The sequence below is a fragment of the Macrobrachium nipponense genome, chromosome 21 (genome assembly GCF_015104395.2).
Source record: "Macrobrachium nipponense isolate FS-2020 chromosome 21, ASM1510439v2, whole genome shotgun sequence".
In the NCBI taxonomy this organism is placed as follows: Eukaryota; Metazoa; Arthropoda; class Malacostraca; order Decapoda; family Palaemonidae; genus Macrobrachium; species Macrobrachium nipponense.
In genome coordinates this window covers 75331321-75354453 of record NC_087212.1, presented here as the reverse complement: position 1 = coordinate 75354453, position 23133 = coordinate 75331321, and the positions used below count along the sequence as shown (strand labels likewise).

The following is a 23133-nucleotide window of genomic DNA, read 5'->3' as shown; positions in this document are numbered from 1 at the left end:
GGGACGGGAGAGAACGAGCGGGCAGGAGGCGAGTGTCAAGACGCCATCGGCGCGTCCGGAACTAACAAGGAGGCCGCCATTAACCGCAGCTTCCGTCATTTTCCTCCTGAAGGCCTCAGGCCCGAAAGGGTTTCGCACGAGTGGTGGTCTGATATTGGGAAGCACAAACACTGCCTTCGCATAATAGGTCTCATACGACAGACAAGATTACAGACCCACTAAAATCACCGGCGTAATTGCTACATAGTATGCATTAGAATCTTTCACGTCGAATCTAATTCAAAGAAGTGTTTCATCTGCCTGACACCACCAATGTTAAAATTCTTTTTAAGAAAAGGAGCTAACTGTCAACTTTAAGTGATCGAAGTTACTATTTTAACCATATTAAGGAATACGAAGATCATGAACTACGATGACAAAATATGCTGACATCCATAAAAATTGCTTGACACACTTTATATAGGTGCCAAAAGTACGCAAACCAAAACCATCAACCATCTTAACATTCGTAAATTTTTCTAAAGAACTGAAAAATTTTCATGAATGCGTTATTTCTAGAAAGTGAGAATTGTTCATAAAAAAAAATGGTTAAATGAGAACGCCGCGTAAGAGAAGTCTTAAAACTCAGTTTAGAAAGCATTTTTAGCGAGTCTTAATTCTGGTCTTCAAATGTAATTACACGCCTGGTGAAGCATAAATAAATTTCCAGTTTAAATAAAAACCATTATTATTTGATTTTGTGGGTATCAAGCCACAGAAGAAATGGAAATAAAAAAATACAGCGAAAGACATCCCTACAACCAAACTTGAAATCATTCCCAGAAACGCAAGCAAACTGCTTAAAGACTAAACAAACACTAACACCATCCAATCATTTCTAAAACTTCTGCCGGTTAAACAAGTTAAAACCTATTTAAAACAGAAAAATGTTCGAAAACTGAAATATAAAGGAGAGAGATTTGGTTTAAAAATTCATGCAGTAAGATTTTCAAATCAGATCATAATTCTTTAAACGTAATTGCGTTATCTAAGCTGTAAGACATACATCCACAAATTAAGACTAGTAAATGGCACTTTGACAAGAATCTAAGATAGAAATAGTTTCCAAAAACTTAATATTCGTGTAACTGGCACCTCTGTAGTTTTATACTGAAAGGTCAAAACGATTGTTTTTAACCAAGTAAAAATCAGCGACACATAACCGCACACACACATGAAGAGAGAGAGAGAGAGAGAGAGAGAGAGAGAGAGAGAGAGAGAGAGAGGAAACTCGTCTTTGGCCCCAATGTTAAAATCAATAGTCAAATCAAAGGTGCCTATAAATGCCAATTAACGGGAGGAAGTAGGCGGAAACGGTACCAGTAAAACCTCCGCTAAAGACGTGAAATATTTGGTTGCGTCTCTACAAACTTCCGATCCCTCCCACCTCTACTTTCTTGAAAAGAAAATAAAGGCAAATTTCTTGGATAGCGGTAAACAATGAGCGGAGTCACTCCGTCACACGCTAACCCAAATATTAGTTCTGAACACTGCAGGGTGCTCGTTAAAACGCAAAAGAAAGAGAGGCGAGGTACTGAGCGAAGATAAAACTGTGCTTCCGACGTCGTTAATCCATACCCGGACACAAATTAACCGGCTATGAAAAGAACACATACAACGCAAATGGGCCAACCGCACGCTGGTAGACAGACGAAAGCAAGCCACCTGTTCGCTCATGCGTCAATCACCTTCGCAATGGAAACTACCTTGAAGTTCCACCTTGAAAATCTTATCCACCCACGCCCTAGGCACTGCCCTGATGAGCGCCTACTTCCACCATTCATTCTTGTCCAAGGAATTACTCTTTTCAAAACTGATCATTAGTAACAGATTGAAAGACTTAAGTAACAAAGAAAGGTACGGTAAATCCGAGACAAAAACTTAGGAATTCGTTTTATTGCAGACCCAATAAAATATCGGATCAAATAGTATTTAATGTCATATCAAGCGTGCAGATTGCGGTACAAGGAAGGCCCACTGTAAACATAATCCAAAAACATTGCCTTTCTGAATCAGGAAGGCTAACAGGAGGTTCACTCGTCATAAAATAGGAGTTTCAGCATCGAAACGGAAAATGAAATATTACGATACAGTATGAACATCTTGTAATTGTAAAACATAAAAAATAAATAATTATATACTATACCATTATTTCATGATTTTAATTTGAAGCCTGACGCAAAATTCTAAATTTGTTCGTGCATACAAGGGTGGCAGGGGAACCAGTCTTGCACCAACGATTAGGTTACTTGTTTGGACAAGGTTTCATTCCATACACAGCCACCAAGCTAATTTTCCTTTAGATTAAACAAGGGATTACCGTCAACAAAATTTAAAAAATAAGAATATAGAAATTTTCAACTGCCGTAGCATATGTACAAGCATAATTCACGTTGGCATCGAGTATTTTCTCCAGCTGTTGCGTTACAGGTTGCACTATGATTTTACCTATTCTTATAGAAACAAAGCATATCATTTGCATAGAGAAGACTGCTGATTTGAAAAGCAAGCAAACTCACCTTAAAACCCAAAGGAATGGCATCACATTTCCGCCTTGAACCCATCCTGGCCAAAAAGCCCGAAAACATCAATCCTATTCCAAAACTCACCTTTCTTAGCAGGTTGTTGCTCAGTTGGGGTACCCTGACGGGGGCGGCCGGGTATGACCTCTTCTACGACGAGGGCAGGCACGGCTGTGTAATAGTTAGTGACGATACCAGGGGCACTGCTCACGCTGTTATTGCAGAACAGAAGGGAGGAAGCAGAAGGGCCGTCGTGGGAGGCACAGCCCCTCACTTCCTCCAGGGTGGAGTATATCGCCTCATCCAAGTCCTCCTCGGCATCGTCCCCATCTACTGTGGCATACACGTCTTCCTCCTCCACCTCCTCCTGCTGCTGGAAAGATTAACGCACTTTCTTTAAAATCACTCAATACCCCGAAGTTGTACGAGCAAATCGGTGGTTTATTCAGTTTCGAATAAAAAAAAAATTTGATCAATGTGTTTTCAATATCGGCTTAATTTCAATCAGTCAATTTTACCTGCAGTTTGTTTTTTTATACTATCTTATTTCAGTCACCTGTACAATGCCCTCATATTATACGTAAAGAATTAGGTTCACGCTTTCTATTTCCAAGCGCATTTAAATTATGTTTCTGTGTACAAGTGTTTAACAATTTAGTCAATTCACTATTATATTATCATTGGTATTTAGTCAATTACTATCATATTAACCTTTAAATTTAGTCAATCACTATCATATCAACATTCGCATATATACTCCGAATTACGTGAATAAACATGGGAATAGATTTGATTTCTAAGAAAAAAGGAGTCGGGGATATGACTTAGTTCAGGGGCTAAACATCCACAAACAGTCATTTTATAGTAGCAATGAATCATAGCAAGGGCAAAACGCCATAGGCAAATTAAAAAGAATATAACCTATATTTAAACATTATCTTTTAAGTCACTTTCCTGAACTTTTCTCACGTGATTACCTCTGGTACTCAGCTTCAAAACAATGGGAACTAAACGGGCAAGTTTAACAACGTGATTATGAAAGTCTGGAATTAAAAGGTTTCCTTGTCCTTTGGTTCATTTTCTGTTATTGAGAGATTGATAAGAAATGCACTAGAATACAAAGGGTAGGACCCAAGCAGATATAAAAATTTTAGGAGAACTTTTCTGTCTGGTTATTGTGAAACGATTAGATTCAATTTAAAATTATATATAAAGATCAGGTCAGCAAGTCTATGTTGTCTATTATACCTTCTATAATCTATTTCTTCCCTTAGTGTTGATATAAACAATTTTCCACCTTTTTCTTTTTTGAAATCTACACAAACACAAACACAAACACACACACACACACACACACACATATATATATATATATATATATATATATATATATATATAATACACATATATACATACACATACGTACACATACATACATACATACATATATATATATATGTGTGTGTGTGTGTGTGTGTGTGTGTATTTATGTAGTATATATATTTTATATTATGTATCTATACAATGATATACATAGATCATTTATACAGATATATTGGCTATATATACGTACTATATATCTATATATATAGTATATATACTATATATATATATACGTATATCTATATATATATATATATTATATATATATATATATATATATATATATTATATATATATATATATATATATATATATATGAACATACAGACTAAGACGCAATCATTACATAATTAGCCAAGGTCCTTCCTACCTGAGACGGTTGCGGAGTGGGTGCTGGAGGGCGCAGCACATAAGGAAGGGCGTCGTCGTGGGTGTGATCAGTGCTGAGAGGAGAGAGGGAGACCAGGCGGGGGGCGGGGTCACTGCTGCGACGCTTGAAGAGTCGCATCCTGAAACCTCCGCGAAACCTGAGGCCGCGAAAAAAGCAGAAATTAACTTTCATGGAAGAAAACAACAACATTCTGTGCGCATGCGCACATCTCTCGCTCTGTGCAACTTGGGAGTCTATGGGCAGAGCAGGTCTCATTGTGGCGTTACTTGAAAGAGTAACCCGAAAATAACTATGTTACAGGGAACATATGCAATCCAGGGATTTCACAAACCCTAGGGCATATGTGAAATAACCAATTCGATGAGGAACATTTGATCCCAAAAGACTAGTACTAAACACGGGTATTTCGCCGTGTTCGGTACTAGAGTAGATTCACATCAAGCGTGCATCTGATGTCTAAGCCAGTCCCTTGCGACGCTCCTGATTGGCTGTTGATAAGCCAATTACGGTGCTGGAAACGCTCAGTCTCTCAAGAGAGTTCACATAGGCAGGAAGTATGTTCCATCTCTCCTGAGGGATACGGCTTTCAAAAGTATCTCTCAGGAGAGGTGGAACATACAACCTGCCTATGTGAACTCTCTCGAGAGACTGATGGTTTCCAGCCCTGTGATTGGCTTATCAACAGCCAATCAGGAGCGTCGTAAGGGACTGACCTCGACATTAGATGCACACTTGATGTGAATCTATTATAGTCCTTTGGGGGTCAAATGTGTTTCGCTGTGTTTAGTACTAACCCCTGGGGGATCAAAGGCACTTCGGGACATGTGATCCCCCACGGGCTAGTACTGAACACTGCGAAATACATTTGACTCCTCAAGGGCTATTACTAAACACGACGAAACAGTGTAGATGAATCACTGTTTCACCGTGTTTAGTACTAGCCCTCTGGAATCAAATGTTCTTAAGCGAATTGGTCATTTCACATATAGGGATTTCTTGAATCCCTGATTTCACATATTCCCTGTAACATACTATATATACTATGTACACACACACACACTCGCATATATATATATATATATATATATATATGTATATGTATAAACACACACATACACAACACACACACACACACACACACATATATATATAACACATATCAGCTGTGGATATGTGTGATAAATGAATTACGTGCTGAAATGATTATAATCATATATATTTATATGTATATGTCTACACACACAAACACAGTAGGGCTAGCAAATAGTCAACTTCCCAAGATATCTCATTTCGTAAAATAGTCAGAAAACATTCCTGAAGACTAAGTAGCAAAACATTTTTTTTATTAATCACTTGACAAAAACGACGGCATCTCTCTCTCTCTCTCTCTCTCTCTCGTAAAAGCACAGCTCTCCCTTTCGCCGAAATTGAAACAATTATGTAGATGACAAAGTCATACTCAGAGCGACTTGTTAAACAGCTCAATTTCTATTGACAAAGTAAAACGCACGCACATGCACACAACTTAACATAATGACCTGAAAGCTTTTTGAATGTATTCCTGGGAGACAGAGGCAGAAAAGGTACCTCGCCATGCTGTTATGGACGACTTTACTTTCGGTTTCAATTAGTGGTAAATTATTATTTTGAAAAAACCACGGTGCTTTTTGGCTTCTGATATACCTCGTAATGTGTATGTTTTCATACATATCTTGCATTTTGGTAATAGTTGAATTCTGAAATTCCCTCTATCTCTTTATTTTCAGTTCTAGTTTGATCAAAGTGTTAACCGAGCATCACGAGAAATGATTATTCAATAGACACATTTTTTTCAGAAATGCATCACATTTTCCCTTAAATGAATCAATTACTGCTTGTTTCCTTTCTATGACTTCACTTGCAACTCCATTTACAATGCAAACATAAATGCAAGCAAATAGCGAGCATTTCACCTTCAGGCCACAAAATGTCCCTCACCGTAAAAAGGAACTAATGAAGTTTGGATCCGGACTACAGCTGCTTCTGTCAAGATTCTAATCGGCTGCTTCACCAAACACGGTCTCAATGTTCGTCTAATCTAAACACCGTTCACCATTTCCCATAAGTTTTTCATCATTCAAGGATGGGGCATAATTTTAGGGTCATACAGACGAACTTTTACATTCCCTTATATACGGTTAATCGATGCAAACACCGAGACCTTGAGTGTGAAGTTGACGTTTCATTCTACGAGCTTTCACCCAGGAGTGCAAGCCGTTCTCATAGCAATTGCACTAGTGAAATTTGTCAGTATTAGCAGGTCGACAATATTATTATGTAGTTCCTCGTGAACCACAGCAAGATTTCTTTAAAAATCCATTTACTCCACAAGCGACAAATCGTCAAATCTTTAATAGAGATCATATGGTGGGTGTGTGCTGGAGGTGGTGAACCCGTGAATTTTTTCGCCGAGCTGAATCCAAATTCGTGCATCCGTTTTCGGGATATTTTGCAAACAAAACATTACCTTCTCCAAACTTCACTGGGGGCGACAATGACTCCAGAAATCCTTCCGTAAACAGCAATTGTGAATGCTAAATTAAATGGTCTTGCAAGGACGACAGCAATCATCCCAAGTGACTTTCTGTCCATGAACGAAAGAGAAGGAACTCATTGCACAGCGAAGGAACGGGGCCAGTCCTTGCCAGGGACTCATTCACTCAGAGTCCGGATTGTGTATACTTGAGACCAGCAAATGCAGCCATCGTCTTCGTTCGTCTTGAGCAAGAATGAAAAGGACAGAGAGAGAGAAGAAGAGAGAGGAGAGAGGAGGAGGAAGAGAACGAGAGAGAGAGAGAGAGAGAGAGAGAGAGAGAGAGAGAGAGAGAGAGAGAATAGATTCTCCGGGAATTATTCTGCACCATTCTGCGCCGAGATAAAAGGGAGACAAAACAGCGTCCATTTCCGGCCCTGAAAGCTTCCAGTTCATTGTTGAGGGACGTCCAATAAGTGGATTGTCATGAGCCAACATAATTGTCCAATATCAAACCAGTAAAATTTATTGCCCTTGCAATTGCAATTCATCTTGTTAACATGCAAGCGAAGTGGGAAAGACAGTTTTATACAATTTTACAATTATTTTTTTTTTAGTTCTTTATATTTGCCACAGCAATTTTTTCCCTGCAATGCCTGTCACTGGCTGTCAGGGTAAGGGAAGAGACCATAATCCTCTCCATTTCATGTTTTCTGAGCATTTCCAAACAGGGAAGAGGAACGAATTTTATTAAATTTTCCCCTCCAAAGGGAAGAGAAGAGCCGTGTTGAGGGAGACACCAATGAATGTTATTTAACAAACAATAGATAAATGGAAATCGTTAACGCTGCAGAAAGTGCAATGTACAAAGTGCAAAATGTACTGTTATGATCTACGCTTGGTTCTCTTCGCTTATGAGAGAGAGAGAGAGAGAGAGAGAGAGAGAGAGAGAGAGAGAGAGAGAGAGAGAGAGAGAGAGATTTTCGTTCCATGTACCAAACAAGAGCTGTTATAGAAAAGTTCTCTTGTAAAAAAGATTCTTCGGACATAATATACTGGTACATTGCAGACGAAAAACTATTCAATTAAAAGACGTTATTATTAAACAAATAATGAGCTTCCAATTCTTATATATACCTCTTTTTTCTAATATATATATCTGTAGCTTTGATGACAATATGTACCGGGAATGTAATACAAGGTTAATCAATGCAAGATTAACAGAGAATAAAGGCCTGTCGCTTGTAGAGAAAATAAAATACAAAAGCTCAGTATTTAACAATTAAACGCAGTACTAAGCTATAAAAAAAATTACGGCAGTAAACTTTCACAGTGAAAGGACTAGTATTTTCACCCATCTTCATCATCAGGAAGGACCCACATCACGTAATGCACCTCATAAAATAGCACTAAAATACTGTAATGAAATTATAAGACGCGAAGCAATATGCTCGACATCATGTGACGAGATGAACATATCCTCATAAAAGGCGTCAAAGGAACGCGTTCTGTACGTGATACGCCCTTCCGGACGGAATGGCATCTTTCTCCAGGCTATCTTCCCAGGGACAAGATCCCCCATTTTATCTATACTCAGTTCCAGGCAGAAGGTTATTTCTAAATCGAGGCATTCCCAGGTACAATTTTCTGCTTTCCTTCTTGTTAAACGATGGTAACTGAACCTAAAGGTGCACTGCGAGAACATATGGCATACGTTATCAAGAATTAAGTTTTTTTATCAATAACACATGCACTGTTACAACTGGAAATAAAAATCAGTACACAATTAACTTATAACATTTAACACTAGACTGCTGCATGACGGATTACGCATAGAATGATAAACAGCTGTAGTTTTAATCATGAGAACCATGAATTTTGTGCTCTGCATATACACGTCAAGAAACGCCCAAATAATCAACAACTGACCTTTAGGCCAACCATTCTCATAAGAGATGCGGCTACCAAAATTGCTATTCTCAAATATTATGATAATGATGGTGATGATCGTATAGTCTAAATAGCTATACACTGGGAGCAATGATAACTGTTTCAACCAAAGTTGTAAAAGGAGAGACGCGGCCAATGAAAGTAGCATCCTCAATCTTCGCAAAATCAGAGAAAGGAATATTTTGAAACTTGAAAAATGACGGGGAAAACATGAAAAATAACTAGCCCACTGATTTACAGTACATATGTGTATGGGCTTCACTTACCCTGAGGTCGTGAGGGCGTTGGCCTAATTTGCGTGTGTGGCTGTGGAGGTGGAGCTGGAAGCGGAGGAAGAGACGGCTGGAGGGTGAGTTACGATCCGTGGGGTCACCATGTTTCACGGGGCACACCTCCCCACCAGGGCACACTCACGCCCTTAAAAGTTAGCCGAATTACCCCGTCACAAAATTGACTTCGTCAGGAGAGAAGGTTGCGCAGCTTGCTGTGACACCCCTGTCTGACATTCAACCTGCAACAGAGAAATGTCGTTGAGCTTCTACGTTCGTCAATGAAGACACACGCCATTCCCAAATTCATTCATTCTGCTCACTTAAATGAAAAAGAAAACCCAGGAACTTCACAAACTCTATCAATCAATTCACGTGAAGAGGAGTGTTAATAAATAAAAGTTTACATAGATCGTACGTTTCCGAACAAAGAACCCTTTCAAAAGTTGTCGTGTGCGTGTTATGTAATTGCCCCAATAAATACCCACTGAATTATGAGACCAGCTACAATTTCCGGCTATATAAACCCATAGGTGGAGACTCTTACACGAATAGTCCCCCAAATAACTCAAGGCTGCCACTGTGAAAACATAATGAGCACAGTGCGTCTAATTATTACACAAATGACGGCACACTATTCTAATCTTAAGAAAACTGTTCCTTAAGGTACAAGAGCCATAAGATTAGTATGCTTGCGCTCAACCGGTTCATACCAACAAAAAACAGAAACACAATTGATCTGTGATGATCACAAAGAAATAAAAATGATTATTCCAAAGAAATAATTTTCCTTCCTGGCTGTAACTTCGTTCGCATAATCATCACGTTTTTTTACTTCTTTGTGATTTAAAATCAAACGATATATATATATAATATATATATATATATATATATTATATATATATATATATATATATATATATATATATATATATATATATATATATGTTTGCGTGCGTAAGTACACAGTATAATTCAACTGCATGTACTCTTATAACGATAGTTACTGAAGGTCAAACAAAACGCTCGGGTTAAAGCATATAAAACATTGAACAGGCACACCAACCTGAAAAAAAACGTTTTCAAAGACACAGAAAACTCAGAAAAACTGAATGAAAAGAGAAAAACGAAAAAAAAGGGATAAAGGTAAAATAAAATATAACGAAAAATATGAAGGATTTTTCAGAACCCGCCTCTAGCACCTCTCACAAACAGCTACCCCCCCCCCCCCCTGCTAACCATAACCCCGCCCACCCACCCCTTTCCCACAACACGCTGAACTTTGTCTTTCCCTTAAAGCCTTGCTGGTTGCTGAGGGGGATTTGGAAAATATCTATATTGACAGAGGCATGTTTGGGATGTCACATCACGGCCCGCGACATTAGAGACAGTTATTCCCTTTATTGGCGCCATATACTGGCGAGGGGATGAAACGAGGGAAAACAAAGATGGCAAAAAAGGGGAGAGGGAGGATATTGTGACGGACAGGAGGGCATCCGGAGATTACAGTGAGGGAAGCGAGAAAGAGGAGTAAATGAAAGTACGAAGTGCGAGTGAAACATAAGAAAAGCGAGAATCACTGCTGACGAGCAAGACCCGGGGGCTCAAAGCAAGATACCGCCCCTGATCAAAGCAGCATCTTGGGCAGCAAAGCTCCCCCATGAGTTATGTATGGTGATTTAGGTAGCAGAAGCTCCTCCATGAGTTACTTATGACATTTAGGTAGCAAAAGTTCCGCCAAGAGTCACGTATGACGTTTTATGTAGCAAAAAGTCCTCCATGAGTTACGTATGACGATTTAGGCAGCAAAACCTTGTGAGGGGATCAACAAGAATGACGTTGCAGAAATCAATTCTTACAAAATTTCATGTTCGCAAATTTATTTTAAAAAAGAAAAGAAAAACAACAGAGAAAATCCGCTGAAATAAAAGGCAACGGTCGATAAAAATGAAATATGAAGCAATACACAGCGTAGCCAAAATATCTATGTACCTATTTTCATACATCGTGAAACGTAACTCAGGCTCGCTTCAGCTGTCCTTCTCCGCGGAAAGGGAATAACAAATTTAGCGATGACAAAATATGGAGACTTTCTCCTTGCGTGTGAGAGCCCCTTCGCAGCTATCCACGGGAGCCATCAGAGCGCAAAGAATATAAACAAACTTGAACGCACGACATGCTCGCCATACCTGATGGCATCTTCCCTCCCCACCCCCTCCCTTTCCCCCCTTCCCCCTCGACCCGAACCCGAGCATACACATCCCCAGTTCCCTTTACCTGTCAAGCCAGCGTCAACGTCAAAAATTGTGTAATTCAACTGTCACAAACACAAGTAAAAACAAATGAGAAATGGTCGAAAAACGTTATCGCGGCTGTCAACAAACCCATACATTTCCACCACTGACATGAATTACCGAAGGGAAAACATTTTGCTGGACCTGGAAAAAGAAACAAACAAAGAAATGATGAGAAAACTGTAACGAAATCCAGGAAAAATCTTCAAAGGTTCTTTCACGGACATATTCTGCAAAAAAAAGTAAGATTAAAATTTCAGACCAATTATCATAAAATAATCTGAAATGAACAAAGGAACCCCAGTAACGAGGCTAGAATATCGAGAACGAAAAGCCACAGTAGTGTTAAAAGTATTTACGCACACCGTTCTAAATGATAAGGAGAGACTTTCAGATACTATCCGTATCCCTCATCACTCCTGCTCTGTGCAGAAATGTTTTTAACACTTCTGTGGGTTTTCATTGCCGATAATCTTCAATGTTATAACCCTTCATAATTGCAGATTCAGGGCATCTTTCTACTGAGACAATGAATCTTCAAACTTTCCTACAGAAAATCAAGCCATACAACCCTTTGATAAAGAAAAAAAATGCAGAAAAAACGATTTGGATGAAGCCACGGCATTGCAAAGACCCAAAAACATAATGACTTAGCTGCTACAGAGATAGTTTATCTAAAGAACAACTATTTGAAACGTAAACCTGTAATTTTCCAGCACACATTTCCAGCGAACGAAGAAGGTGGGCGTATCCCAGCCATTATTTACGCCTTTCTCATTACCCAGAGCAAATACGGAAAAGGTTCTCCACATCTTTCCTTGAGGGCAATTAACCAAATTGAACATCAAGATCAAACATAAAACTAAAGTAATTAATGAATCGTGGACGAAGGGAATCTTGTCAAGTAGTACGACGAAAACGATGTTGAGGTAACTGATACTCTACAATTATACTGTAATATTCACATCATATTCAAATGCTAAGAGAAAGGTCATGCTATACTAAGCTCAGTAAAGTACGCAAGTTACTGCTATTTCGCCTGCCTATATGAAGGGTTTACAAGTGACTTCTATTCCTGACATAAGTTCAAGAAATAACCAGGACAGCATTTTTGCAGTTTCCCAAAGGAAACAAACGATTAATCAAATAAACAATCATAATTAACAATACTGGAAAACATAACTAAAATACAAAATAATCATAATTGGTGATACTACAAAATACGAAACTCAAATATGCATGAAGTGAAAAATGAAAATCAAGTGAATCACATAATACTGGGATATCAATAGGAATGGACTAACGCTTGTACAACTCCGCATCTTTTTCTAATTCATACGTATGTACAGACTTCGTAAAAGTGATGGAATATCGACAGAAGCTGATCCCACAGATTGGAAAACATTCGAAATTTTTAAAAATCACGATCTATCCTTACGTAAAACATCAGTAAAAAAAATCGAGTTTTCTATACAGCGTATAATGGTGTATGAAACTTTCAGCCACGGCTAGGTGGAGGACTGTGTTGGCACCAATAAAAACTACCCAGGGCTGCAATTTGTATGTTTGATGATTGAAGGATAATTGATCAACATATCAATCGGCAGCCCTCTAACTTCAGTAGTTTTGAAGATCTGAGGGCGGACAGACAAATAGCACCATCAATAGCTTTCTTGAACAGAAAACTAAAAGCTCCCTATTCCTGTAGTGGTCTAATGCAAGCTTTCTTCGGTAGTTCAGTAGTAACTTACAATTTTCTTCAAGGCCATGATATTTCTAGAAGGTAGACACACCAAAATAAGATATTTAGTGTTTCATCATTTGAGATTTGGCGCCTAGGCTTTCCGGCGGTTGAAAGTTGTCTTTAATTTTAGTAAATTTGGATTTGTATATCAATAATAATTTCTCGACAGAAAAAATATAAAACACGCAGTCACACAATTTTTCCATTTCACTTATGACTGACTCTCTCTCTCTCTCTCTCTCTCTCTCTCTCTCTCTCTCTCTCTCTCTCTCTCTCTCTCTCTCTCTCTCTCAGTGAATTTTAAACTTATGAGTTTCCCTCTATCCTGTGCCTGTGAGAAATGTCATTATAAATGCATCGACACTAGTCTCAAAGAATCATAAAAGCAAAAAATACACTGGACTCGAACCCGAGCACAACTTCATAAAATGAAACTAACCACAAAATGTCAAGAAGACAGACAGTCGATCTCTCTTCATACATTTATGCAAGGCGATCTACTTTTGTGAAAGGGCTGACGGAAATTAAGAGTGACAGGCAGACGGGCAGACAGATGGACGGACGTACGGACAGAAACTTAACAACGGATGAAAAACTAGCTGCCACACATACACAGACACACACAAACAGTGGTATAAACTTATATAACTTATCACATGGAAGAACAACTTCATAATTTTAGAAGAGCTCGGGGTAAAAGATAAGTATGCAATTAACCAATTGATTATATCAGCTATGGAAGAAGCTGCACGAGTCTTCATCCTCCATTGAACCCAACATGCAAACATGACAAAGAACCCACAGTTATTCATAAGAAAGGAAAATCTCCGGCAAAACAAAACTAACATACATTTATTTTGAAAATCTGAGAATTTACCCTTCAATCACAGCTGTCAATATTTCACTGATGAGAAAATATTCTCCTAGGTGGGTGACAGTAAATAATGGCAGTTTGAGGACGCTAGAATTTTCTTCGCCGAATAACTGAAATTGATACGGTAACACAGGACCATAATTCCTCAACAAGACAACATATGCTAAAGCTGAACTCAAGTTTTATAATTAACGCTAGTCCCGCATGAGAGAGGAGAGAGAGAGAGAGAGGGGGGGAGAGAGAGAGAGAGCAGAGAGAGAGAGAGGAGAGAGAGAGGGGGGGGGGGACGTTCAAACTCCTTTTAATCAGGTGCCTTCAGGTGATTGACGGAGGACCAATCCCGTTTTAAAATCTTACTGCTCAACATTTCTCAAATATCTGGCTTATTAACACATTATTTTTAAACAACCCAACAACCAACCAAGAGCATTTACATCATGCAACATTTGAAAGTTGATGACTATCTGATGACGCACATTTAAAAAAGTAATTATGCTAATATAATTGCAAATATCAATTATACACATTCTGACTCCCAAAATGAAAGCTCCAATGGTTTTCCCTAAATGACGAAAAGTATGAGAGTAGTCGTTGTGAAGACAATGAAAGTAACCGCATTGCTATAAAATGCAAACTAACAAAGCAAGAAAGCTAATTAGTCATGTATCAATTACATGTGTACGCAAAAATATACACACACTAAATATATATATATATATATATATATATATATATATATATATATATATATATATATAGAGAGAGAGAGAGAGAGAGAGAGAGAGAGAGAGAGAGAGAGAGAGAGAGAGAGAAGAGATATTATATACATATAAAAATATACTATATATATATATATATATATATATATATATATATATACTATATACATATATATATGTATATACATATATACATATATATGATATATATATATATATATATATATATATCTATATATATATGCGTGTGTTCGTATATGTTCGTATATATATATACAAATACACAAACATATACGCATGTGTGTGTGTGTAAGCTTCATTTTTGGATCAATTCTTTTCCCTTAAATACTGAGAGCCATATTTTTCACACAGAAAGAACATCGTAGGGGAGCAACCTTCAGGGGAGCAGCAGCATTCCAGGCATCAATCAAACGGCCCAAGAGGCAAAAATACCAATTTCTATAGCGACTAAAAGTGCTGCCATCTTCACGCAGGCTAACAATAATAGATAACCAACCACAGCCCAGCAGCTGCGCCCGACACATTACTTATTCGACCGCAAGGAGGGGAAACTCGTAAAGGGGTTGGGGGAGGGGTCTGTGGGGGAGGGGGTCTGTAAGGGGACGAGGGTTACAAAGTGAGGGGGTGGAGGTGAAATTAGAAGTGTCGATGACGGTTCCCTTCTCATTCCAGACTTATTCCGGGCTGTCTTCTGCATGCTAAAAAAAAGCTCTTCATCGATCCTACTTGCTTTTGATGCTATTCATGGGCGATCACCTGCAACAGCTAACACTCCAGTAAGCAATGGTTTTAACGTCAGGTCTTTTAACTGCTTCTGATGACAATACAACCAATCAAGAGCACAGGCATTGTCTAATGGTCGCAAGCATTCATATGACCATCTCAGGAGTCGTGAAACCAACTACAGTTAACATTGGTACTACAGAAATTTGCACAGAAATTATCCTATTTTAGTAAATGGGAATTTGCAATAAAAGTCGTTCATGTGTGGAGTGGTTCTGTTCATCCTCCCCTCAAGTTTTGTTTCTTTTTTTTGGAACTTTAAAAACCATAAATCAGTAAGCCTACAAAACTAATTTGTTGTCGTGGGGGACGGAGGGAGTGGAGGGTAGGTTTAGGAAAGCCCTTTGGAGGAGCCTAAAAGTCTGAAAAAGGCGTTTCGCGTTGAATCAAATATGCAGGAATTTTAGGATAGGAAATTCATGATTTATTTATTTGAGAGAAAATATAAAAATAAATAATGTGCATGTTAGACAGTACAGAAAAATTATTTCTAATGAATTATAGCATTTATTTAGCAGATTTTAGCACGTTTTAATTTATTTGGTGTACTGAATTTAGGCCATGTTTCTGTTCCATTATTTAGGGTTTCCGCTTCCAACTGATAATATATGAACGTGTTTAATTTGCGTCCTTTTTATTTCATCCGGTTATAACTGATGATATATGAACGTGTTTGCGTCCTTTTTATTTGATTATTGTTGATAGTATAAAAAGTACTAAATAGAGCATTAATTATGAAAACCACTTTACGTTAAGTTTGGAATATACCTAATGTTTACAACTTACGCGTGAGGGGAAAATCTTACAAGCGTCACGAATAAGCTGGAGGTCGCATCACGCCTTGTTTAAATTACAGCATAAAATTTGGCACTTACAACGTCAAGAAAATTACTTTTTTCATAATGAGGACAAATACAAACAAATGTATATATATATATATATATATATAATATATATATATATATATATATCACATATATATGTTGTATGCATGTGTATCTATCATCTATCTATATCTATCATCTATTACTATCTATCTACTATTCTATATATATATATATATATATATATCTATATATATATATATATATGTATATATAATATTATTAATTATATTATATAATATATATATAAACGTATAATACAAAAGCTCTCGGTATTACCATGCTTATAATTCCCGATTCCAGTAGTTATGCATCAATAATCCCTTATTCCTATAGTCATATACCAAGAGAGATGCATCATCAAAGATCTATTCTTAAATAGAGTTTTCATCGCACCACGCAATACGAAACATAAAAACTTCTAGATTTAAGCATAAAACAAATTCTAAAACCATTAAAAAAATCGGGATTAGGCTGAAACAGTTTATCGCCGCTGCATTTAAATAAAAAAGAGACTGCAATCAAGAACAGGAGTTTCATTGTTGATGAATGTTGTATGGGAGCAAATTCAAAAATGATTAGTGTAAGAGTCGAGAAATCTCGAACCTAGAGTCAGGTCGAGAAGTTGCTCACGGCTAAGAAACCTCCTTCAAAACTAAGAGAAGAAAGAAAGAAAGAAGAAAGAAAGAAAGAAAGAAGGTAGTTGCGGTAAGGGAGCCGAGGGACGGCCTGATACGGTTCAGGCTTTCTACCGAACAATATCACGAACACACCTCTGTTACCAGGATACCTCTCGAGAGTTTGTTCATTCAGTCATAAAGATTTCCTGATCTTTAAACCATTCGTGCCACCAGACGTGTAAGCACTCGACCGCTGAGATCCCTGTAATTGCTATCATAATATTGGAAAGAGGGATTCACCATTCTTATAAAAAAAAAAAAACTACCGGTTTGCATGCTGACTCTACAATGACATACATTATCCCGATCAGAACTACATATGCGAACTCCATTCTCAATTTTCATACCACGATATCTTAAAAAAATCTCGAAAATACATATGGGAAACATTGAGAGAGAGAGAGAGAGAGAGAGAGAGAGAGAAAGAGAGAGAGAGAGGGGGGCGGGAGGTGGTGTTTGTGGTTTGAAAGGCTTCGATTTTATAACCCATAATCACAACAACTACTATTAACAGGCAAGGTCCCGTCACTCGTTCCCTTTACGTATGCAAGACAGTGGGTAAAATGTAGTCTGCTTAGTAAACTAAAATGTACTAAGTTTTTCTCTTAAAAGTCAAACGTACCTATTTTTTCAATACCAAGACAACGATACATACATTGATTTGAAAATCTAGAATATAATTCTTGATCACGTGAAAAACGCTGAGAGAGAGAGAGAGAGAGAGAGAGAGAGAGAGAGAGAGAGAGAGAGAGAGAGAGAGAGACTTCTTTCATCTGCTGAAAGTTGCAAATGTTATCACTTTTTAACAAAAGTTTGAAGAAAACACGGTAAAAAAAACTAACAAATAAACAAATAAGCTAAAAAATAAATAGTATACATGTATATGTCTGCAAGTCTACGTTCATGCTCTTCAAGTATTCTCGTAGACTAAGGAAGAGGTCAGGGCGGTCACCTCTCAGAGCGAGTTCCCGAATTCGATTTATGAGCGAGCTGGAACGCCTCAGTCATACGAATATTCTAGCAAATTCCGTCATGCCTGTATACCTAAGCGGTGAATTATTTGCCTGACAGTTAACGAAAGCAGAAGAAGAGGAGGGACAGAGGCCTGCTTCTTAGGAGAAACGATTACATCTAGAAGTTTTTATGTTTCGTATTGCGTGGTGCGATGAAAACTCTATTTAAGAATAGATCTTTGATGATGCATCTCTCTTGGTATATGACTATAGGAATAAGGGATTATTGATGCATAACTACTGGAATCGGGAATTATAAGCATGGTAATACCGAGAGCTTAAAGAATAAATGAAAATGACCGCAGGAATATTATTAAAGTCCAGTCGTAGCTACAGACAGTCCTACTGTCCCAAAGCCCTTGCATTATAGGAAAATCTAAATGATTAATGGTTACTTTTCCCCAAAAATGAGTCTCGTTCCCATCGCAATACACCCAACGGTTTCCTTTAATTAATTAATGGGTTCACCAAACTGTTCCAATTCTTTACTGTAAGCTAACATGTTCACGCAGCATGAAAACAGCGTGAACGAAGCATCATCAAAGGGCGCTTCGGAATCAGCAGCAATGCTCAATATTAACTTATCCACAACCCTGAATTCTTTAACCTTAAAATAAAATAAACGCATACTTCACAATATTTAGATTTCAAACAGGGGTAATATATGGTTTGGTTATGGTTGACATAAATTTAAACGGTCATATTTTCCCATAATCTTGTAATACGAAAACGTTATATTGACAAAGTCCGAGACGAAAGGGTTATTGCAGTATACTATACCTCCTTTAATACATGCACAAATAACCGCTCGTCAAATGAACAACCTTCGTAAATGTATAAAATACGCAAGATGAATTTATCATCGTCGACTCAAACTGTGCACAAAAGAAAATACGGGAGCGTTATCCCTAATGAAATCTCCCCCCGAAGAATAGAGGCCCAGTCCAAATTACCGCAAAGTTTAAGCTATCAATCTTGGTGAACAATATCGATACCGTATTTCGATATCATCTTGGCTTCGTCGCGCATCCGAAAGCCATTGAACGGGTACTTATCCGAGATAAAGAAAGACGACTATTGTAGAGGCGGAGCTCCCCAACAGACCTTTGCATAAATGTCCTTCTCCCCAGCGATAAGACTCGGCAACATTTCGGATATAGTCGTAGGATTTTATTGTGTCTACAGATCCATAGACCTTGAATCAATAAAGAGAGAGAGAGAGAGAGAGAGAGAGAGAGAGAGAGAGAGAGAGAGAGAGAGAGAGAGAGAGAGAGATTGGTTGTTCATTAAGTATTCTGACAGAGTATGCAATCAGCAGCCACCATGGTAACGGACGACCATCTCCATTTGTTAATAGCTATCCTCTACTTCTTCGTCCCTTCACTTCCTTTCCCTTTTACTTCGATTGTTCATTTTCTTCATTAACTTCGCAACTTCCAGTTTCCATGTGAGTTTTCTATCGGGACCTTGTCTCTACTGCCGCGTTTCTGCCGCCCCCTCTTTTATTACACGCAGTACCAGTCAGTTCCATGACTTCCACCTAAATTACGTTATTATTAAAAAGGGGGAAACAAACTGCCAATATAAGGCACTTCCTCGCTCCAGATGGACCAGTGATGCGAGTGAGCCTCTGGGGGAAAGATATCTGCGGGATATTTAACAAGTCTATCACGCTGCTATTGGCGGTGCTGTTAATCGGCATCTTCTACAAACCCTAAATGACTCCAGGTTTCCCCTACTCCAACACGCTCTCTAACAACTTTCTTGCTCCTTTGGATATACTTTTTCCCCGCCATGAAAAAAAGTAATTTTTAGACTGGGTTGCATAAAAATTCAAGTTTCCTACCATTATTTAAATAATTTCACACAAAAACCTCATGTTATATTCCCCAAAACTTTCTCTAACTCCTAACATTCCAAAAGATTTCTAAGTGATCCACGGGAAATCGTGTAACTCAATCCAAATTCCCGATCACAACATTAGATTCCACAGAAGGTTCCTCAGCCTTTTCCAGCGATTTTCGTCTAAATTAGTTTTGACTTTGAGGAGGCTAATCGTCTATTTTCTTCGTCCCTCATCTCCCTCAGATACGTCAAGTTGAACTACATCACCTCTATCTGAAATGTGATTCATATAAGATTTTATTAATGCATGAAAACTTCGACTATACTGTAATTTCTTTGACTTTTTGTTTTCTGAAAAAGAAAACTACTGAGGAGGCTATCTGTCTGTCCGTCCGCACTTTTTCTGTCCGCCCTCACATCTTAAAAACACCAAATTGCAGCCCTCTAGCCTAGGTTGTTTTTACTCCATTCAAGGTTCAAGTTAGCCATGACCATGCGTCAGGCACCGCTACAGGTGCCAGCAACACAGGCCACCACCGGGCCGTGGCTGAACGTTTCGTGGCCTTTGGGTGAGTTTCATACAGCATTATAAACTGTACAGAAAACTCGATTGCGTCGAAGAAACTTCACAAAATTTTTAACTTGCTTTCTTTTGTGCTGACTAAAGCGTTCTGAATTTTCCCGCATATAAATTACATACATACATACATACATACATACACACATAAATATATAAATATATATATATATATATATATATATATATATATATAATATATGTGTGTGTGTGGTGTGTATGTATATATATATATATATATATATATATATATATATATATATATTATGTATGTATGTATGTAGTATATATATATATATTATATATATATATATATATATATGAATTTTATCAAATCACCGTGATGCATGTACATACAACGCTCCTCGGAATTAATATATTTCTATATATGTGACTGAACGGGGAATTTTTTTTTTTAGTTGATAATAATTTCATCCTCTCGTGGGTTCGAACCAGCGGACAGAGGAGTAATCAGCACTTCAGTGACGTTATCGACTTGTTGGCCCAGTCGGTGACATCACTGAAGTCCTGATTTCTCCTCTTCCCCCTCGGTTAACATATATAAAGAAAATATATTAATTCAGAGGTAGAGCGAATTGGATATCAAAGGACATTTGTAGCTCGATGTATATATATATATATATATGTATATATATATATATATATATATATATATATAATATAATATATATATATATATATATACACATAAATATTTTCTAAAAATTTACAGCATAAAGAAAGCTAAAATTTGAATCAGATTTGTCTTGAAACCACCATATTGAGATTAAGGGAAAATTACTTTGGTCTCAAACTCTCCCTCTAAGGCTGGAAACGAAACGAAGGCAATGAATGAAAGGTTTAAACAGATGAATCAACACACGGAACTGCTTGTAAGCGTGCAACCGTAACAGAGAGAAAAAAAAAAGGCGACACACTCTTGGACTCCAACTATTCAAAAAGAAGAAAAAAAAAAAAAAGAACGCCTTAAACGTTACCTCATTGACAAAAGAACTGGAAATAGATCATAAAGAAAATGAAAACGACCTCAGATTACTCCCAAAGCATCCCAGCCATTAACCCTAAGACCGCAATGCACATAAATCTAATAGGCTGTAATCGGCTCGCTCACTACCCTAGATCATCTTCGCCAAACGAAACAATGGGTAAATGATTCACAAATAATGGCCCTGCCACGCCCGCAGCCCGCCCAGGTTCCACATCTATCATGGGTGCGTTCCGAGCAACTATCGTTACCGGATGAGACACAATGAAAAGAATGACTGTTATTTAGGAGAAAACAAAACAGGGAGTAAGAAGAATCCGTCAGAGGGAAAGAAAAACGAGCGTTTCAGTCCGAGGCGACGAGGAAAAGACAGCGAAGGCGAACACACAATGCAGGACAGAGCGTATGGACCCGTTAGAAAGAATACTAAGCGATGTATTGCAGAGCATAGACGGTAACCATGGAATATAATCAATCAGGAAAATGAAAATAAGTGCATATTGCCAAAGCGGATTATTGCCATTCGTGACCATTTGTAAAGCTGAACCCGGCAGGATACAGGCAGCTCCAATAGGATCATCCAGTAATCCCCAATGTTGTTTAATTCATGCTTCATCAATAAAATGGACCTTCAATCGCATCATTTACTCATTTAAAGTGGCTGTCTGCTGCTGTGATCAAAGAGAACGCACTTTGCGTGTAGCCTTATGTTGGTACGGATTGTCCACACTTCACGGGTAGATATGCATCGAATGAAATATCTAGTCATTACAGCATTAATCAGCAACTTGAAATGAGTGGAAACACTTTTACAAGAAATAAAGAGAGAGAGAGAGAGAGAGAGAGAGAGAGAGAGAGAGAGAGAGAGAGAGAGAGAGAGCAGCCAAGCGTCGATTTCACGTTATCATTTTCACCCGCGACGTAAAAACCTTTTCATATCAGGATATGCTGTACAATCATGGGCGTAAATGCAGTAATCTACAATGGCGAAATTCTTAGCCATACAATATAACAGTAAATATCATTCCTGTATTTCACGTGGAACACTTTATACACATTCAGAAAAACTTTCGTATTCATTTTAAAATTATGAAATGTATTTACGAATACAAATGTGTCAAAGGTATAATCTACGATTCATAAAAAGTACGTGCTCTAGATCTTACGGCACAGTTACCGTAATCTGTCCTGAAATTAATGGCTCGCCGATAATGAATGTCTTAAAAAACCATGAAATGACATATACTCATAATTATCACTTGTTTAAAAAGAAAAGGTCAACTTTCTGCAGAAACGTTATCAATATACTTAGGTTTGTTTTGATCAACAAACCGTCATGTGGTTACAACAACATTCACTCTTTTCTTTACTTGTTATTATTAACCATTCACTACATCTGGAGAACTCGACCGCACTGTTACATTATCGAACCTGACAATATTCAGTCTGCCATTTCAGCCATCGTTTAGAGGGTACGAGAAAAAAGGACCACAAAACTCCAAATGAAGTTCGTGTTCCAAGGAGGGACAATTTACCTACTACTATGAGATTCAGGGCCTCTGCAACACGGTTTTTTCGCAATAACTTTTTATCTATGCATTTCATAAATATAACGCTTATTCAGAAT

The 23133-nt window shown here is 37.9% G+C and overlaps 1 protein-coding gene across 8 annotated transcripts in view; it reads right to left on the bottom strand.

The window, feature by feature from the left end:
* The window catches only part of LOC135198182 (uncharacterized), a 375078-nt gene that overhangs the window by 139365 nt on the left and 212580 nt on the right, over positions 1 to 23133 (bottom strand). For 7 of the 8 annotated variants that reach the window (XM_064225719.1, XM_064225720.1, XM_064225718.1 and 4 more), the window contains 3 exons: positions 9064 to 9308; positions 4315 to 4471; positions 2649 to 2934 (listed from right to left, as the gene is read on the bottom strand). In XM_064225719.1, coding sequence (XP_064081789.1) covers positions 2649 to 2934; positions 4315 to 4452 — 424 coding nt within the window. In that variant the 5' untranslated portion in view covers positions 4453 to 4471; positions 9064 to 9308. The remainder of the gene's footprint in view (positions 1 to 2648; positions 2935 to 4314; positions 4472 to 9063; positions 9309 to 23133) is intronic. The other variant, XM_064225726.1, reaches the window with a different exon arrangement.